The sequence below is a fragment of the Plectropomus leopardus genome, chromosome 6 (assembly GCF_026936395.1).
Source record: "Plectropomus leopardus strain MGB_pleo_1.0 chromosome 6, ASM2693639v1, whole genome shotgun sequence".
NCBI classification, from domain to species: Eukaryota; Metazoa; Chordata; class Actinopteri; order Perciformes; family Serranidae; genus Plectropomus; species Plectropomus leopardus.
In genome coordinates, this window is record NC_142181.1 from 28,936,538 (window position 1) to 28,958,349 (window position 21,812).

Here is a 21,812-nt window from a genome sequence, read left to right on the forward strand (position 1 = left end):
GTGAAAAGATTGAAATTAGACACATGTACTCAGTTTATTACATGAGTGTGTGGTAGAGTCTGAATGTTAAACTTCCATTCTGTGATTCACAGCGAGGCATCGGCAACTCATCAGATGTGTATCAACTTTACACAATTGTCTGTGTTAACTCTGGTCTCATAGTGAAGAAATGACAGTGGGTTATAGTTTCAGTGTTACTGCCGAATGTGAAAATCCCACTGGAGCCTGTCAATCTGGGATGAATTTGACAAAGCCTTTGTAGAGCCAAGAATATCTTGAAAACCCATTTCTTATTACTGCTCCTGTGTTGCCATTGGTAAAAGTGTAAGTAATTCAGGATCAGCCCAGTGCAACATTCGAGAATAATATCTTAAAATATCCTGATTGTTTTTCACTGATTGTGTTTGGAAATCAAGAAAAGTAGAGCAACAAGAACGGTTTAAAGTCAGACAAAATTACAAGTATCATCAGTTACACTTGCACTGTGCACATTATTACTTTCTTCATGTGATAAATCCCAGTGATGAAACATACTGGTTTCCATTTTCTTGTTGCCCTTTAGATACATTAAAGATTTTCTGTGAAACAGATCTACAGTCCGTTTTGTGGTCAGTGGGATGTATTGATGAAGAGTGTCACGGCTCAGAACAAATTAGTTATTTTGTCACAATGCAAAAAATGAAACTGCAGTATTGTGTAAAAGCACAGCAAATGTTTGGCAAATTGCCCTGTTTACCCTTTTGTATACATGCCCCCTATTTACCCCCGCCAAGTAGGTTACGTCTTTGGTTCACTTTATTTGCCTGTTAGATAAGAGAAAAACTATAAGCCCAATTTCCATTAAATTTGGTGGAAGGTTGGAGCATGTGTCAAGGACAAACCCATTAAATTTTGGAGCAGATCCAAATCATGGGCCAGATACATTAATTATTTTTCCCTTTTTTTAACATTGCGAGTAGGGCATTTGGCCCTAGCAGAGGTCTGCGATGTTCTAACAGTATTCCATCGTCTCCAGCTTACACTCTGACATACTCATGCACACACACGCACTGCGCAGGAGGCCGGACCTCCTCAAGTTCCAACAATTCCTCTGAGTCTTTGCCAACAACAAAACATTATTCTGAGACTCTGAGTCTTTATCCAACCTCAAAAAGGTTCACTCAGTGTTGTGGGAATACTGTGGGATAGATATTTTGCTAAACGTGAACAAGGATGTGGATCTACAGTGATGCTGCTGACGAGGAAACACAGCTGACCACATGAACCATTGTGACAGATACAGAGTCAGTCACAACCCTATTTACAACTGGTTTATCTTCGTCAAGATATCTCAGCTCTATAAGAAAAAGGGCAGGTTAATGTAAGATGTACACAAATCACATTGCACAGAAATAAGTAGTATCTATACTATAGGAGCACCTAGAATGCACCATGTTAGTCTGCTATCACTGCACCTAGCTTATTTGCATGTTGAGATTAAATCAAAGTGCGGGAAAAATCAAGATAAGCAGAACACTAACCCAGGGGTGAAATGCAAAGACCTGTGATCATATAACCTCATCCAGATAACATATCCAGATGCAGATGTTAATACCACGTATAAATGAGGTCAGAGAGAGTTTAGTTGTGCCACTGTTGCATCCAGTTTGCATTATGTTCAGTTGAGCACAAGGTTACATCAATAATGTAAGCTTGACTACCATCGCTGTGATGGTATTCAGGCTGCTCACAGATGCACAGACTACAACACGCACACAAACAGACACAGGCATGTGCCAATGTAGATATTCACTCATGTAAACATGCACTGTCTCTGTCCATCTCAACTTTTTCAATCAGCCAAGCACCAAATGTGGTGAATAATTAAATGGATAATTGTCAAAATATTTAAGTGAATTTGTAGTCACTGGTATAAAATATAAAATAATAATGTTTGTTTATCTAGTTAGTTTGCTTTGTTGTATCATGGTTGAGATATTTTGAATATTATCACTAGGGCTGGGGCAACGCGTCAACGTAATCAATTACGTGAATATGTTGATTTATGTAACGTGCGTTGACGCGTCGCACCATTTCACACAGCGTGCGTAACGAGAGCATGAGCAGCGCTGGGCGTGTTGATTTTTGTTTCGGCGCTCGTGTATCAAGTTAGATCGTGCACACTGTGCGCCCAAGCAGCGCTTGTCAGGCGCTTCTGAGCTGCGTGTCAGCTGCAGCACATCTACAGAAACGGTGGCTCGCCGTCTTTTTTACGAGTGACGCTCATGTTAGTTGACTCTATACCACTTTATACTGCAGTTTAAAGTCTCTCTGTCACAGAGATAAGGGAATACAAGGATGTTAGTTTTACCTCAACTTGCTTCCCTTTCAAGACAAAAGCTCTCTGTCTCTGTGGACAGAATGCCATCAGCTGCTGATACAATGCATTTTATTTTGAAACATTTACAGGACGGGGTTGTCAGCTGTGCAGGAGCTTGTATAACTTCATCAGTGAGTGGAATATGTGCTTATAAATATGAAAATACAGCACTCATATCAGCAGGCAGCGATATGCTTTAAGGCCCAGTTAAGGCTGGACTATTTTGATGCAGAATGAATGTATTGGTTATAATTATTTATGTTAGAGAAAAATTATAGTGTTATTCAAATTGCACTGATTTTACTGTAAGATGTTTTGTTGGACTGCTAGATTTGAGGTTTGATGCTGTAACAAAGTGTAACTGTTTTGTTAAAAGTGACTTGAATTTTACATTGTTTTACTTATTTTGCTGTTGGATTGCTAAATGTAGATTGCACTACATTCCTTTTACTTGAGTGGAACAAGCTCTTGCATTAATTTTATTTTGTAGAGACTTTATATCAGACTGTAAAACACAGATTACCAGTTAAGACTGGGCTGTTTTTTGTTGTTGAATAATGCCCTGCAGTGTATGACAAGTTTTAAACTGTTATTTTCAGTAAATTCTTTGTTATATTTATTGAGTAATAAAAAATAATAGATCAATTAAAAACATAATCGTTATTAATCGATTAATCGAAAAAATAATCGATAGATTAATCGATAAAAAATTCTCATCATTATCATTGAATTTCTTGTTTATTTGATTATTGCGACTTGATGATGTCATGATTATTTCCTCCTAGACAAATTGTACAAAATGCAAGTAAAAAAAAAAAAAAAGAAAGAAAAAAATCAGTAAAATTAAGTAAAAGTAATTTACCTGGGATCATAAAGAGCTCAGCATCTAGACCTTTTTGAAATGAAGCAAACCTGCAGATTGAAGACTGGTAATCTGGTTGGGTCATATTGGTGCTTCAAGACCAACAGCACAGAATTGGTTGGTGTGTTCCACAAGAAGCAATTGTGTCCAGAGAGCCTACTTCTACATCAAGCTATCTCACACAGTGATTGTTCAATCAGGGCTGAATCTATAGACTCAGAAAAACTCCATTCATTGTGTTTCCCTTTAGCGGGAAGAGGAACTGAATTTTTAATCGTCCCCACACTGTGAAAATCCTTGAAGGTTTTATTGTGATCAATGTGATATTTTAAGGTAACAACATCCGTGGCATCATTTCCAAGACTCACAGACCTATGGGTCATGTGATGTACCACATCAAAATAATTCGACATTAACTGTTACACAATTTGCCCTGAATAAGGCACTTCAACACTTTTTCCACAACCACAGATTTAGTCAGTATATCTGAACATATCGTTTCCTTCAGGTTGAGAACACACTGAAAAATTGCATTACACTTTCAGAGACATCTGCCATTTGGCCATTGTAACTGAACTACAGCCTCCACAAAACACAGTCTTCGTGAACCTGTGAAAATGCCAACCGAGTTTTTTTCCCAGCACAAAAGCCTCCTACAAGTATGCGTCCATTTGAAAAGTGACTGTCGGCAGCTTTCCACCGTGAGTCCATATGGTCCCTGTATTTATGAGGTGATGAGGCCTGCTCCTGGGGTTCAGAGTGGTCATTATCTGGGGGATGCTACAGCTCCAGTAGCTGAGGTCACCTGGTACGCACCGGATGTCCTCACACTCCACCAGTACTGGAGGATACTAAATGTGTAATCATCTCTGAGCCCACAAAAGGCAGGGTCTATCCAGACCGGCCATTATAAGAGCTTATTGTAGGGTCCATCCTGGCTTTATATCCTGCTATTTCAGCAGCACAATCCAAAATAGCACATCTTTTCCTGTGGCATTTTCTAATAGATAGTAGATATAGCTGACTACGGTAAAGACGGGACTCAAAGTTCATACTGAGAGCAAAACCAGTTTCTGCTCTTCTCATTGTCTCACTGTTTCCACTGTTTCCTCTGTTTCCCTTTTCCTGACAACAGTACCTTTGGCATCAATTAGCATTAAAAACATTTATGTTTTTATTCCAGTTGTTGGCAAATACAAGACAAAGCCTGTTGACATAAGTGCAACGACGCAGGCACGTCGTTGTGGGCGGATCTAATGGGCCTGGGTATCCCCACCATTACAACTGGCCCACCTTAAATGACTGACAGGACATATATGTTCTTAACTTCTTTTTTAATTATTCAAATTGACATTTAAATGCACACAAAAAAATGACTAAAATAGGTCCACCTTTCTAAAAAAAAAAAAAAAAAAGTAAAATGACATATTTATTACGCTACTCTCATGTGAGAAGTCTGAGCCAAATACAACAATACAATCTAAACAAATAACAATCCAGCCAATCATCCAGAGAAGATGGTATTTTCTTAAATAGAAAAAAATTCCAAAGTCCTTAATTAATCTGTTTATTGGTCATTAAACAATCAAAAGCAAAAAATAAACATTAAAGATAAAATACTATATTTAATTTTCACACAATTTGAGCAGAACTTGCATGTGTTGCTTCTAATAAACAGAAACTGTAAATAATGAGCTCTTTCTGCATTCAAAATGTTTTAGAAAAAGTGCCACATCAACCACACCCAATAGATGCCCTCCACAACATAAGTCATTTCTGTTTTAAGAAGACTACCAGTTGGAAAGCATCAAAGGAAGGCAAACAGCTCATCCAATATTTAAATCCTGGCACTGTGCCTGTAACAACATGAAATATCACAATGTCACCTCAAAAAGCTAAAATTAAAAAAACTAAGATGGGGTCTGCGATGTCATTACTTCTCACTACCATCTTTGTCAGCTGCTTAAGTCAAGACTTACAAATTTGGGGGAATGGGAGAGGTTAAGGCATGACAACCAAGTTGCAAACACCATAGCAGAATGTGACAGGCAGAGAGACCTTTGAAATTAGGCTTAATGAAGCCTTTTTAATTATTTTCAAAATGCCCCCATTAGAGTAAAGTCAACAGAGATTTGGGTGTGTGTATTTAATTAGTGACACTGTAACATTATGTGAAAAAAACAGACTCTCTAGAAAAAAGTAAGCTTATGTGTGCATACCTTTGTGTGCAGGTCTGACTTTCACCAGCCTATTTCATCCTTTACTCCCCATGTCCACTTAGGTTTCGAACTTTTTGGACCATTTTGATGGTATAAATGCCAAAAAAGTAATTTGCCATATTTTAGAAGTATAATGACCCTGCTAAAACTCCATACACCTGGAGTTGTTTAATTTAAATGGGGTCTCTGACCTCGTAGTCTGAATATCTAAATCAAAGACCTTATGACACACTGATGATAATTGTCTGTTCAACAATTATACAGCAAAACCCCCTAATGATAAAATGTAATTAATACATGTAGTTAAAGGCCAACATGTGTTTAAACATCAGCAGGTATAGTTAGTACTGTATATGAAATTGTCAGAGAATATGCAATTAATTGAATTAAGTGAACTGCACACCACATACACTTTGATTTATAATAGCTGTTGTGGTTAAACTCATCTGCACCCTTTATTCTGGTGCACATAGTAATTCAGTGTATCATTATATATAGTCTGCTACACAGAGTGTTATCATTTCTGTTAGTCAGACCAAATGTTCCCTAAAGACTGTTAAACATGAGTCTGCAACTCACAACACCACTGCGGACACAATTATAGTCAGGCAAATCACAGTTCTGCTGCAGTGAATTTTGGGGGATTAAAAGAAAACCTCCTATAGATGGTGGTATTGTAAACAGACTCAAGTGGAATCTCGCCTTCAGCTCTGTTGAGCCTTTTAGACTCAAAAAGGAGCTCAGCGTCTCAGTTTTCTGTAGGCAACATCTGCTATGGGACTTTTTTTCTTACCTCTAAACATGTTTATGTCATTACCTTTTTCTGTGTTTGCAGACTTTATATTTACTATAATTAGGTATGATTTTTGTTTGTACTTGTAATCCCATCATGTGAAGCATATATGAAGAATAAATTTATAGGTTATACAAACCGTGCCAAAAGTTAGTCCTTGCCCATCACGAAAAGTCATTTCAAAAACTGTTCGCTCCAGCTTCACAAAAATGGGAAAAAATGTGCAAGACATCATGCTGTATGATGGCTGCACATTCATTCTCAGAGCGGTTACTTAACTTGCACACCTGCAGTTGAGAGGCACAGTTCATGGCTGCCAAAATAAACCAAACTGAAATAATAACGCTTCAGGGTTAGAATAAACTGCTCCAAACATCCAAACTCTGTATGAACACACCCTCGGAGTGTCATTCACAAGTCAGCAGGTGCTGAAACACTTTCTATAAAGACAACTCCCAATGCGTAGTAGTTTTTATGAAGAAGAGGTCATCTATTTTTACTAATTGTATAGCTCCCACTGAACACAAATAACTCACTAAAACTTGGATTTATGTTTATTTTCCTTACAAATCTAAAGCTCTCTCCCTTGCATAAATATGCAAAGAAAAAATAAATTTTCCTGCCTAATTTAAGTCACACCAAACCAACTGAATCAGAAATAAATCAATGGAAAGACAGTAAGCTATGTTATCACTCATGTAATGGTTTAACATTTATTTTAAAATTGCATTAACTTCTTTTACGGTTCCCAGCAGGTGAAGGAAATGATGTATGTATGATGTATCTTACATTACAATGATTTCTCTCAGCTTTTTACGGTTTATGTGCCTTCCTGCTTCACACCTTCTCTTCCTCTCCCCTTCTTGCTCTCAGCTTAGCAGCTTTAAGGCTTTTTTTCCAAGAAAAGCATGCTCTCTGGCTCTGAGCACTGGCATCTCTTGCATCGGTATGCAGCTCCCGTTCAGACTGCTGATCCCTCTTTATGAGGACATGAGTTTCAATGCTTTTATCCCCCACCTTCACTTGCAAATATGCCTGCATTCAGTATCTACACTCCAGCTTTAGAGACCCGTGGGAAGCCTTTAAAGAGAAGTCAATAAAAGGGTATAAACATGCATGAGCTTAAGTTTGCGCTTTTTGTGTCTTTATTCCAAAGTTAGCTTTTTGGGGATGGGGATGGAGAACAAAATCATTTTCCACTTGTTGCACTGAAGCAGAAGCTGAATTTTTTTAATATATCTGCTCTATGCATTGCATCAGTAAACACTGAATTTCTTCACTACAAATACATTTTCCTGTAAAATTATTGCTCATTTTTACATTCAGGGCCTGTTACGTATTAATTGCATGTTTAAATCAAATCAACACATTAGCCTTGTGATGACACTTAAAGTTTAACATTTGCAGCAGATCTGGTTAAAAATGCATACCATTTACAGCTGGGTAAAAAAAAAAATGATTCATCAGTGCATTGCAATATGTTTATTGCCAATTCAGTATCAATTCATAAAATCCTGAAATCGATTATTTCCATTGTAATGACGCCCCGCTCACGTTGGGGCAGTGTGAGTGCCGCCGGAGTGTGATTGACGTTCAGAGGCCCCGCTTGACTCCCAAACAACGTCTGTTGTTGATTCATTAAAATGGCAACAGTGGTGCGAGATGGCAGTGTGGTAAAATCAGCGCCGGCAACATTAAAAGCCGTTTGGATACAGAAAGTTGATAGTAGTTACATGGTGTGTGAGCCTCGTGAGTCAGTGTTAAAACACTGCAACAATACGTCAAACCTACATAACCATTTGAGCCGACACCACGCAGATGTTTTGTAACCTATTGCTGACGCTAAAGCTGTGTATCACACATATATGCAGGTAGACAAATCCTGTGTAAATGTTTATTCTTTTTGTTAAGTTGGGCTCAGGCAAAAATGTGCACTTTTCTGTACTTTCAATTAATTTTAGTTTTAATTTTCATTTAAGAATAATGTAATAGAAAAATAAGTTTTGGTGTCAGTTTGTTCTAAATCAATAGAGATAATGCAAGCTTTATTGAACACATATCAGAAGGTATTCTAATGAATTAACTGGGTATTTCTGACATCAACACACATAACTGAATCGATATCGAAGCAACTGGGTCGAATTGTGTCCTAAAGAATCGAAACTTAATTGAATTGTGAGGTTCTTGACAATACCCAGCCGTAATACCATTAGTGAGAATATTTAATTTACAGCATAACTGATCTACACAGTATGTTCAGTATATACATTAATTATAGTGGACATAACGCACAGGGCACATTTATCTGCAACCCTCATCTCGTAAAGCACTGCTCATTTTAAGTCATTATCTATAGGCTCCCCAGCATGATACTGGTGTGTGCATGAAACACAGGTTTTAGTCCATCCATATTCTAAAATATATGTGGTCACCAGAAGAAAACTGTCATCTAGACACAACTGGAAAGAAGCCATGTTTCATGTGTAGGATGCACCTACTATATTGGGTTAAGCTCTAACAACAACAATGATTCTGCAAAATATTACTCATGGATGCAGCATTGAACTTTTCTTAGAAATTGTCATAGTCTGATTCTATAGTGTGACTGTGGAGATGCAGAGATTCGGTTGCATGTTCTACTGCCTTCACACAGCATATGCAGTGGTAATTAGTCTACTGATAACTGCAAGCAAGTTTGCTTAATAAAACTGTCAAATTTAATTGCTGTAAAAAAATAAACAGGTTGGACTGTTGCAATTTTTTCAGGATGCTGTGGGGCAAATAAACAGTTGCTGTGCTTATTCTGCAGTGCTAAAACACTAGGGAGTCAAGAAAAACCAAAAGCACATGGGAAAATGTCACGAAATACTTTGAAATACTGCCAGACTTAAAGACACTTTTAATTAGCCTCCTCTTTGTTAATAGTATGCTCTTTAAGTTGAAATGCTTCCTCAGAGTTCCAACTGGTTTCCTCACAAATCTGGAGACAAAAAAGTCTGAAGTGGACTGGAGACAATAAATCGCCTTTCTACATGAAAGCTTTTGTCCATTATTGTATGACTGCCCCTGTGATAGACAGGTTCACTTGTCTGCATTTGCAAAATGTATGATGGTATAACTCTATAGCTCCTCATGACCCTGAGAGGGATTCAGCAAGCTGAGAATATGAATGGTTTTCTTTTTTCCCAACAAATGAATACAAGCCTCTGTTCTGTTCTCACAAGTCAACAATCTGTTCTTAGCAGGTTTTCCCATTCATTTTTTAAATTTATTTTCAGGGTCTTTAATTTTGTGTTGTGCACACAGCATATCAAATCATATAGCCATAAAATGCAAAACATTACCCTGGAATAAATAACTACATTTGCCATGATTTGCTGCTTACAAGTCTATGAAAATGCATGACTTATTCTAGCAAGCTATCAAATTTCCAAAGATAGTGCAACAGAGTCTCCTTTATCTGAAGCTCAGACGTCCAGCCTGACTGCTCAACTGAAGGGGCTTTATAAGCACAGCAACCCAGTGATGCAAAATCCTATTGACTGTGTGAAACTGATGGAATTTCTGTGTGGAAATAGAAGCATTTAAAACCAGTGGCCAGTGAGGGGGTAAACACATTACAACAGTCATTTACATTTCAAAACAACAAACATTTAGCACGTTAATATGCACCAACTCTGACTATTTATCATTAACTACCATTTCCTAAAGCTTGACCGCAGCTGCTTTCTTACTGAAGACTTCTATTCCTTAATACTGAAGCTTTATACAAACAAAACCACACACAGTAAAGGGTCTGTGGACTGAATACACATTTAAATCGCCATATCTGAATAAAGTGTACACAACTATAAACAAAGGCTCTCCAGCTTATTGTCCTTACTGCAGCTTTGTTTGTGCACTGGCAAAAGAGCTTGACATAACTCAAAAGAGTCACTTCTGGTCCAGCAGCCAGGTGTTTGGTTGCAGTGTGTGGTTGCAGTCAGTCACTCTTTTTGGATGCCTCCCAAACATACATAACAGAAGCAGAAAATGACTTATATTACAGCAACCACATAATGATGCCACCCATATGTCATGGTTAACATTCTGCATTCAACAGCACTCTCACTTGCATTAGCAAATTTCTGTTGTTTATTGTTATTAGCAGAATGAGGACAACTTTTATGAGGATGTCTTCCACCTCTGTGATAATAATCAGAAAATCTCATGAACATACAGCAGAAAAAAAAGGTGACATAACTTGTAGATGACATCCATTCTGAAAAAAATAACTAAAACAGATTACATGGCCGCTGGGTCAGGGAATGGTGTATGCCTGTCATTTCTGAACAAAAAATATTAACTCTGTTCATAGAGACTGCAGCAAGAAGAGAGAAGGGAGATCATCACATCACACAGGCTAAATGAGATTCAGAGGCTCATCCATAGTCGGGCACAAAGCCCACTTCAACAGAGATGAGGGCCAAGAGAGATTGGTAAAGGTCAACACTGCAAACGGGCATAAAATGAAGTATAGGCTTCATTTCGGGCACAATACTGAAATGTAGGGAATGCATAAAACTCTCACAGAACAGACGCCTACCACCTTTCCAACAGCACAGCCGAATCTCATTCATCAAAACTTCAAATGAGAAATGTGCTTTATTCCATTCTCTGCAGATTCTTTTCATATAAGGTTTGAGTCAATTTAGATTTTTCGGTGTGTTTACAGTACATATCCAAGTAGGATGAAATCTCCCTTAAACCCTTTAGTGGTGGATTACAGTAAATTTGCATCATGAAGACAGTGAAAATACTGCATTGTTAAGACATTAACACATTAGCTCAAAGAGGTGCAAATCCCAAGCTTCATTATGATACAATATTACACTGATTGTTTGGATAATACGATATTTGCTATCGCAAGTCTGCCACAATATAATTTCGATTTGATTCAATTCAGGCCCCCACGTTTGATATGACACAATATCAGTAAATATGCTCGTTGTCGTTTTCTTGGTTTCCATAATTATCTGCCCGGCACTAAAGGCCCAGCACCGTTTGCATGTTTGGAAAGGAAGTGCACTTGGACAGAAATGGCTACACAAATGTGCCATGGGAAATTCAAGGCGAATCTTAGAGATGACGATATGTATGTGTTTTTTGCACTTTGCATCAATAATATTAGATGGTTAACCCATGAATAAAGAAAATGACCGAGACTGATGCATCGCTATACTCCTAGTAAACCGAATAAACAGACTAAGTCCTGGACATCTGTTCTTTTTAGTTAAATGCTACATAAAAACACAAAATATAGGCTATGGGGCTCAATACAGCAGTTTTCATGCTTTGGCTCACTCTATTTGCAGTGCTATCTATTAAAGTATATATTTATTTCCTATTTCTTTTACGTTTTTGGAGATTACACTGTGTTGTGTTCTAAGCATGAGCACTTATGGCTGCAATAATTATATTTTGCTTTAAATATTTACTTTGAAAAATCTTGGCATTAGTAGTTTTAATTATCTATTCTGAGATGATTAGAGCTCATTACAGGACGTTAAACAGGTTGTAATTCCACCTATCCATTTTATATTGCTTGGGAAAACAAATTTCTTACCCAAACAATTGTATTATTCAAGTTTCTCACCAAGAAAAATTTTCTTTTTCTTGATGTTGCATTTAAACACATCATGATGACATTTTATTTACTTTTGCCGAATTGAAATTTTACTGAGGCGACCTTGAACACATCACAATGAAACCTTATGCAACCTCATTTATTTAGCTAACTAGCTCTTATCCCGCCAATTTCAAATCAGATTTCAACATTGGATAACCATTTTTAACTGACTGGACTTGCTACAAAGTCTAGGTGGGCTTAACCACTGCTGCTTTGACTGGATAATGCTGAAGACTGTGCCGGCTGTGCCACAGCAGCAGCTGATGGAGTTGAAGAAGTTTTTCTCAACCCAAGGACAGTTGAAGGTACTGCATTTAAGTTTAATTTAACTTTATTGCACAATTGAAGTATGCAAACAAGTGATTGGATTTAAATGATGTGTCTCGACTCGAGATGTAATGTCGCATTATAGGACCCATGGGACTCGATAGCAGTATTGATAGGCTCAAACGTTATTAATTTCCAGGTTTTGACAGAAGTGTAAGCGGGTCCTCAACAGAAGCGGGTTTCAATCCCCATCCCTAAAATCAAGAGGTGACAGTACAATGGTCTCATAAACATGAGCATATATACACCATGAGCCCACTCACAATTAGTAACATTATACATTTCCAGCTATTTTACTCTAATAATCAGCCTCCATTCACAGCTTATTTGGATCAGTGCTGTTGCAAATGATAATATAACATTTTGCTCTAACTGTGAAGTCTGTCTCATGCAAGTCTAAACTTTGAAACATACAGCAGTTCTCCTTATGTTGTTAATGAAATGACAAATGAAATACCTAGCTGTCTCACTCTGCAGCGATTTGATACTAGAAATAGTGACTCAACTGTCCGAGACCATAGGCACACATGTAAATTCAGTTTTATGGTGGATTTTTCCCTTAAAGATGTGTGAACACAGGTGCCTCTTCAGGAGCCTGAGATTGATGTAAGCACTGCTCTAACCACTTTTCAGCATGACCAATTGTGGCATTTAACTTATCATGAGTATCTCGAGACAGGCTTCTTGGCAAGTAGAAAAATCTCTTAACCTCTTTCCCTCAAATACAGGTCAAAATATTCTTTAACAGTGTAATTGCCCTTACAGTCTATCAGCTTCATTGCTAAGCTTATACCCACTCAGAGGGGGCATGGCGTGTAAAAGTGTTTGACAAAGAGCATGGCGAAGGGAGACTGACAGCACGCAGCATAGTTGGGGCAGCAAGCAGCTAATCTTTAAGCCCGTTCCCCACTTGTCTGAGCACATTTGCCTCTGGCTTGAGGCTTATCCCTACAGATGTATATCTGTCAACAGAAAGCAAGCAGGGCAGCAGCAGCTCTTTTGGAGCACATTTGTCCCCTTTACTGGATTATTCATTTGCGGTGGTATATAGCACAGCACCAGAGCCAGAACTTGGCAGCTGGGAGACGCTCTGCAGGGATAAGCTAACTCTCAGCAGAGAGGAACGGGTATCCTTGACTGTAAACCACCTTCCCCTGCCATACCTTGCCTTCAGCTCCACCAGCTTATTCCTGCTGCCTGATTATTCCAACCCACAGGAGATGCGCCCATGCATACATTTCACAGGCTCCCTGTGTCTCACAATATGTGACATTTTGGGGTTCACTTCTGCTTGGGTCCAATATGTATTCATGTCAAGAGATGTTCAATACACCCAGATCCAAGACGAAACAGAACTCCATTTTCACATGAAAGAACTGAGAAGTGATGCACCAACTGCCATCCTATAATACACTCAAAAGGACAAATCGACTGTGCAGGTAGGACACTTATTTCTACTACTTCTACTTCCACTGTCCAAGTGTTGTGCAAGCTACTGCTGGGATCCAGCATTTTAATGGTAGAAACGTCTTCTACTCGCTGCATTCTATAATAGGCTGTGTGTTTTTAGCGCCACACAAATGGCGACTACTCAAGAAAGCTAAAGGAGACACTTTGATGCTCAATTTTCATCCTGATCTTCAAAAATTATGAGAACCAAACACTTTGCTTTTTATAATGAATATGAATAATGAATATTTTACAATATTGTTTGGCTGGTAAAAGCTGATGAGATTTTATGACATAATACTCCTAACCATATGCAAACAGACCAGGGAAAGTGTTTAAATGTATATGCATTCAGTTTTTTGTACTTATCTCTTAGGATTTCCATCCTGACAAATGAAAATGAATACATTTAAATAATGCAAAGAATTGTATGATATGAAATGTATGCATTTAATTTATGATGTGATTGTGCATACATATTTTTGAAGGAGCTTTAGAAATCCCTGTACATCAGTGTTTCAAACATCACCTTCAAGCTAAAAGATGCCGATACATTTTTCTTTCAAAAACAGTGTCTGAAACAGTACGTTGGCCATTTACAGTTGTTTTAATACACTTGATACAACACTAATATTATTTTAGAAAATGTATAAGGTCTTAAAGATCATTCAATTGTTCAGTGTTCTAGCAAATATTACATAGTGAGATATTTTCTAACATTTTTTGATGATTAAGCTCTTTTTACTGTAATGTTTCAACAACAACAATGGGTAACAATTTATCTATTATATTCACATCGTGAGCAAGCATTAATAACATAACATCCTGTTCTATCGTTCATAAAATCTTTAAAAATTCAATCTAACTATTACAGTTCAAAACATGCCGGTTCCGATCGGACCGATTGCTCAGCTTGTGGCATCCTGGCTTACCTTTTTTAAATGTATCTTTTTTTTTTTTTTTTTTAAATGTGCTCATATAACAAAAGTTTTGAGTGCTTCTTCTGCCAATACCAACATGCCAATTGAAGAAAGCACAAAATGCTGTCCGCTTGTTTATTCAGAGTTTATAATATTGAACATGTTGCATTTCCAAATTGCACCAAATTTAACAATGCATGTCTTTGGGTCCCAAGCAATACCCCCCACCCATTCGCCAGATTAAATATTGGCACTGTAAATTTTTGCAAACCATAGACATGTAACATTTTTTATTATGTTGTGGGTACACTGTGGGTAACTGAGGTTATGTTTACACACAAACTTGGTTATGGTGGAGAAACGATAATGTTTGGGCTCAAAATATCACACTTTGGTGGCACATTAATCAGGACAACCTCACGTTAGAAACATTGATATGACACTTATGAAAGATACAGGGGGGCAGGGTATCTGTCGTTGCAGAAGAGTACAATGCAAATGTTTTCTTCTGGTGACTGGGCTGCACCCACCAAGTTTGAAATAGATCGAATGAATGTTTCTTGAGATATGCAAAAGACAGACAGACAAAGATTCCTTGCTTTATAGTTGGATAATCACAGCTGTGGTCTTAACACAGAAATGGATGGGTCTTCTCTTGGGCCAATATTTAGAAGAAATATCACACGTTTTACAAGGCACTTTTGCATTTTTAATGACTTGCCTCAATTCCCTCCTTAATCACAAAAGAAAATTTTCATTTACATTATGAGAGAATTATTCATCCTCAACTTCCTTGTCTCTCTTTGTCTGTAGTTTTGATATCTGTGGTTTTGATATCAGATTAAATGCCATAAAAAAAAATTAACAAGAGAACCACTTTCATTTATCCTCCAGTTTGCCCTCATTACTGCCCCCACATGTTATGGTCAAACACACACCAATACTCGAATGTCACCTGCAGGTTATACTTGCCAAGATGTCTGACAAGATAAAAAATGATGAAAGGCTCCATGCTCAAACAAAAGAAAAGTTCCCTTGGCGGTATGGGAGCTTTTTGGGCTCTGTAAGACGGAAAGTGATGAAACACTCAAATAGAACGAATGTCAGGCCAAACCAGAGGAGCTGTGACCGACAAAGAAAGGCACAGATCATAAACTTACATTTCTGACACAACCAGCCCGCAGGTTTGTAAAGAGACTAAGTCTAGCCGCACCACATGGCTAATTAGCATTACTAGCCTGCCTGCCACCTAACCTGTTAACTGGCTCTGACAAGTCTGTCAGGTGTCAGCGTTTGCTGTCTTTGGTGAAATATGTTATGATGACTCTGGTGCAGTGATACACCAACACCTCTCAGAGTTGCAAAAGTTCCCACTGGTGAACAAACGGGGATAACAGGGCCTCGCACTCAGAGCAGGAGCATGAGGCAGGATACACAATAGAGAGTTCGACAATAGATTTAACTCTACATAAAAATTAATCTATTCTGTCACTACAGCATATTAAACATTTAGGCAATGTTGCACTCCATAGGCTGCAGCTATAGATAAGAGTCCAGCAATGCATTTAAGCAAAATACTAATAGTGTAGTTGTTCTGAGAAGGATGAGCCTGCATGAAATGACTCTCAGCATTATGGAGCCTGAACAGTGCTGCTGAGGCTGAAGTCTTGTCTACAGTATCACTGCAGTGTGTGATGCGGCGCACTGCAATTTAACTGTCTATTAGGCTGTGATCGCACAGGAGATGCATGAACCTTATTACCTTTGCTGAGGAGGTTGTATTTTCAGTCCCATTTGTTAGTTTTTGTCAGTTAGCAAACAAGATATCTCAACTATTGCATACAGATTGTAATGAAATTTGGTGAAAGGTTAAACCATGGCCTGAACCAAATCTCGATTCACATTATCAGTTTATTGAATAGATTTGTTAACAATGCAGCATTGGGAAATCTTTTAATATTGGCCATGAACTGCTACAAATCCCAAACAACTGCTCTTTGAATAAAACAATCTGACACATGCTCCCAATAATTCCCTACCTTTGTGTACTTTGCAGCAGATCCAAATCCCAATGCAGATTAAAGAACATTTTTGACTATTTTAATGACAAATAAATTTGAAGGATTGTGCAGCCTTGTTAGAGGTGTGTGCTCCGAGTGCTTTTTACACACACTTTTGGGGCACTGGCCTGGGTGCTCCTGGTTCATGTGTCTAAACTTAAGCCACATAGCATAAATATTTAAAGTAGCCCTTGAAGTGGGCACTATCTCAGTAGAGCTTTTGGACAAGATGATAAAACTCTATGCCCTGTTCTCTCTGGCAGGATGTCATGAACCCAAATCTGTTGCAAAATGGGCTAGCTTTCTGCTGTCCATTTTTATTCTCAACACTGTTGTGTTAGCTATAGTTCTAAACCAACAAGATCCTATGCTAGTCCTTAAATCTTTTGAGCACGTCATTTTGCCGTATTCATGGATGGGCTCTAGAGCAGAAGGGAAGCATAATTTTTTAACATAGCCCTTTGATGCAGCCAAATGCTGTAGCAGTGATATAATGTGACAGTGTATAATGTCTGCTAAAAGGCATAAAAAGGGTGAGGTGATTAGTTGAGCACAGCCATAAACAATGATGTCCATTGGAATAAGAGCAGATCACCTTCAGCATGCAAAAAAGTCCAAATTGGACTTTTGGTATTTCTACTCGAAGACAAAATTTGCATCTGACATTTAAATATAAATATTTTGTAATGTTTTATTCATTATTCTAGATTCCTAAACTTGGGTAGAAATAAAGCTGACATAGACCATCTAAGCAGGCCAGTGATTCTCCATATCCCCTGTTAACTACAACTCACATGCAATTTATTACTTACAACTTTTTTACAAAAAATCCCATCAGTTTTAAATGGTTTAATTCATTTTAGTACAGCTTTAAAATCATCAAGCAGAAAGTTTAAAGTTGCTCAAAAAAAAGCAGTCTGGGACACTGACTATTGTCTACTGTTTCTTTGTTCTTCTTCTTTGGTAATGATCTGCAAAGATGGACCTTTTTGGAAAATTCTTTGCTCTGCACAAGGTCTGATTCCAAATAACAACTAGTAATTTAAGACGCGACCAGTTTCACATCCTCATCCTTTTAACATCAATGAAATTTACTTTTTATGTGCAATGCTTTCTTACAACAAAGCCTATGAATGCAATTCTTATTGGAGGCCAATTCTCATATCCCACAAAACAGAGTATCCTGAATGCACAATCAAAAGGTTTCAAAAGAAAGTTTTGAGTATCTCCAATTTAAATGGTCATATAATGTGCTTTCCAAAGAATCCATAAGATAAGCACATTGTTCCATCTACACAGTTTGTATTTAATGGACTATGAAACATGCAAAATCATGCATGATCATTTAAACCTAACCAGAATCCACTCCACAGAGGAGCATGGTGCCAAGTGAATAGTTGGCTTTGTTATCAGGCCACAGCTGGATTTACACCACATGATGGCAACTCAAGTTGGACATCTCTCATTGAGATGAAACACGTGTGGGGTTGGAACCTGCTGAAGGGGAAGACAGCTAGACGTGCCAAAAGCAACATACATCAAGGCAAAAAATAAATTAATTAATAACATACACACACATACACACACACATACACACACATACATATATATAGTATATATAATTTTGTAATTTCAAGGAGATATTTAACTAGAAAGACAGTCTCATAAAGATTTAACGACATTAGAGTGCCTAGCCTGCCTTGACTTAAAGTGAGCCCCAGCTCAATGCCTAATGATCTGACTTGGACTAAAAATATTTGACAAGTGGCAAGAGTTGGCATTCCTGACAAAATCTGAGCCTGAAGCAGGACTTATCTGAGAGATGATGTTTGATGTGATGATGCAATGTGGAAATTGCATGAGCAGTCCTATAAGGACTCTGACTATAGGCTTCTTACTAAATCATTAAAATGATCAGCGTTAATGGATGAACACTATGACCATAGGTCACTCTCACTACCATTATCTCCTATCTACAGGTTATTGAATTATCAGTGCCAAAACATTCATCCTCCTGATGTCATGTCGGACAAAATCTTGTTAAATTGGGGTCAGCGGGGTTTTCTTTTCTCTGTCTCTTTTGCCTTGATTTGGGAGTTCCTGACATGAAACCTTTTGACACCCCCACCCACTCTGCTGTAAGCGTTATGTATCTACGCACTGGTCGCCTACAGGGCGGTGGCTGCGCAAGCATGTCCAAGAGCGGGACAGTCTATGGGGAGTTGAGGGAGTTGTCATGAGGAGACACTGATGCCTGGCTGCAGAGAACCATCGCACAGACAGCCATACCTGCGTCTGATCCCAGTAGCCCAACTTTGAACGAGCGACTACGGCCAGTCAGTAACGCATACCGACAGTCCGCACGCGCGCGCGCGCACACACACACACACACACACACACACACACGCAGCCTACACTTAAACACAGTGCGCAAACTGACCGCGCTAGAGACAAAAGCTCAACTCAAATATAGCCATCGAAGACTTCTTGTCACATCTGCAAACTCACTGATTTACAGTCATGCGTGAAACGGCCCCAAAGAGACCTGACTGCACGTGTGAAAAATGATCCACTCAATGACACCGGTCTCACAACAAGAAAGACGCACGCTACCAGCTGCTGTAACCTTTCGTGCATCCTTGTGTCAGCTCCAGGGGACACAAGCATACAAACAGGATGCGACTGCAGGCGATTCATCTGCAGCCTGGTGTTTCATCTGCCGCTTATTAGCCACCAAAGGAAGGGCAACATCCAAGTTGCCTCTGATACAAAAACTTGTGCAGCCGCATTCTGTTTTTCATTGCACCGCACAATTCAACTTCCAGGCATTCCAGCACAGTCGGCTCTGACAGCAGACAACGACAGCCGTCCTCCGGACAAAACTGCTGCGCAAACACACAATTTTAAGGGAAAATTTCTTTCTACTGAGCACTTGGACTCACGTGTGACATGAACACATATAATCTTTACACTTAACGCAGCCACCACCTCCCCGCACACCACGCCCGTCTACAGCAACATCCAGCGCTCACCTTTAAAGACGCTTGCACAGAGGCTGTAAAGGATGAAGATCAAGTGCTGCTTGACAATCATATTCTTCTCTTTTCCTTCACAATTTTACGTCGACACTCCACTCGCGTTTGTCTCTGTCTTTCTTCTCTCTCTTTCTGTCTCTTCTCCTTGGAATGGACTTATCCAGGTAAACGGCGCCGCTTCGGATTGACCGGAGTTACATTGATGAACTCTGCCTTTTCCAGAGAAGTCCCTGTGTATTTTTTCGCAGATCCGGGGGCAGTGATGATTACTGTAGCCTAGTCTGGCAGGACGGCAGAGATGCTCGTCGGCAAAGTGCAGCTCCTGCCTCCCTTTATTGCCTTTCTCTTTAACTCGCTGCAGAGAGCAAGAGTCCCGCCCACGCTTTTTGACTAATGAAGACGCTTCACCAATGAAGAACACCTAGAAATAGTTCTGATCTCCGGTAAACTGTCAAAACAATTACACCATGTCACCTAACGGTTACTTTCTTGCAGCAATTTCGAGGGGGGACATCAGAAATCATCTGATCGGCTTTAAAGAGATCATTTAGCAAATGTCAGAGCAGAACAATAAACCTCTGCAGGAATATGGTGATAGTTTAGGCCCATCATAAAAAAAAGAAAATCATAAAATATAATAAGGTCATAAGGGGCAAATGTGGCCCACTAGCACCTTTCTAGGGCTCTGAAAGGAAATCATAATGATGATGCTCTCGACTCCATGTTTTGACAGTGTGAGTCTTAACTGTGAGAGTGCAAAACTCCATGCCAGAGATTTAACGTATTAAAATATGCCCACAGCTAGCAGAGTTAATTTAACACTTTTAGACAGTTTTGAACAGCTGCCCCAGAGCCATAATAGCTTTATGAGCAGACAAACAAGCCTGCAGTCAACGCTAGACAACTCAAAATAAGTGTCACTGCAAAATTAACACTTATTATCACTTGGAAAATTTTACAATGCACAATTAGTGTCTTTCTTGGAGATACAATAAAAAGGACAGCAAAGAAAGGCCTGCCTGTGTTGTATGAAAAGGCAGTTGCTTTCCAAGAGGATGTGGCCTGGTGTCTGGGTGTGTGTCAGGAATCAGTGCACATGGCATAGGGGAGGTTAATGGGCTCCTGGACATCCCTCTTCCTTCAAAGGCTCCTATGAGTGGTGCACAGAAATGAGTGTGACCATCCCTAAAGACAGAGGTGGGAGGAAAGCAGCAGCTCCAGCCGGGGATCGTTTTCTAAGCTCATCGCAAGGATTTTACACATGGTTTAACATGCTGCCGGTCGAATTTGGTTCAATTTTGCACAGTGGCCTTCCACGCCACTCCCACTTCAAATCAAATTGCTGACCTGGCCATACCACCTGAGAAAAAGCTGTGGTGCTAAAAATATATTCCAGGCTTTTAAATCATCGGCTTTTCTCTCAGAGGGGATAAATGTAAATGACATGTGAAGCTTAGCCATTCATTATCTAAACAAGCAATCAGTTGGATCACTAATTTTTATTGCCAACCAAGAAATTAATGCAGCATTTTTCAGCAAGTTCAATTCCAATACAGCTTTTAATCAGAATGGGTCGAATGGGGACCTTTTACTAAGACGCACGCTCATTCGCTTTGGTATGCTGATGCTGCGTTTTAGCCTTTTAACTTGGAACCATGCACATCTCTAATCCTCGGGGAACCATTGTTGCCTTTCTGAACTGTAAACCTTGAAGGACTGAGCACTCTTGTGTGACATACATTCTCAATACAACTCACTTACAATTCAGAGCAGAACTATACAAAGCCAATTACCATGAGGATGGTGGTAAAGAATCAATCCCATGTGTCCTGAAGGTCAATTCCTCATCATTTCATTAGATCTTTGAGAGTAGAATTCTACTCATGCGCCATTTAAATGGCGAGAATTTATTGACCATGTGGGTTCAGCAGAAATGCTTGGGGTGCTGACACAGATCTGGAATGCAGAGGAGCATGTTCTCCTTTACATTCATCTCTGAGACACTGTATGCTACTCTGTGTTCTGTATCATTTAAAATTCCCCAACTGTGTGCACTGCCAGATTCTACAAGGTCACTGGCGTCACTGCACTTCTGATCCTTAAATTTAATTGATAACACT

The 21,812-nt window shown here is 39.0% G+C and overlaps 1 protein-coding gene across 4 annotated transcripts in view; it reads right to left on the reverse strand.

Moving 5' to 3' along the window:
- LOC121943529 (cell adhesion molecule 2) overlaps positions 1-21,812 on the reverse strand; it is a 176,796-nt gene that overhangs the window by 137,063 nt on the left and 17,921 nt on the right. The window contains exon 1 of one of the 4 annotated variants that reach the window (XM_088079161.1): positions 19,690-20,064. The exons of 1 other annotated variant lie outside the window; for it this stretch is intronic. In XM_088079161.1, the coding sequence (XP_087935287.1) occupies positions 19,690-19,750 (61 nt within the window). In that variant the 5' untranslated portion in view covers positions 19,751-20,064. Of the gene's footprint in view, positions 1-19,689; positions 20,065-21,812 lie in introns of those variants that run through there. 2 more of the 4 variants (XM_042487058.2, XM_042487060.2) reach the window with 2 other exon arrangements.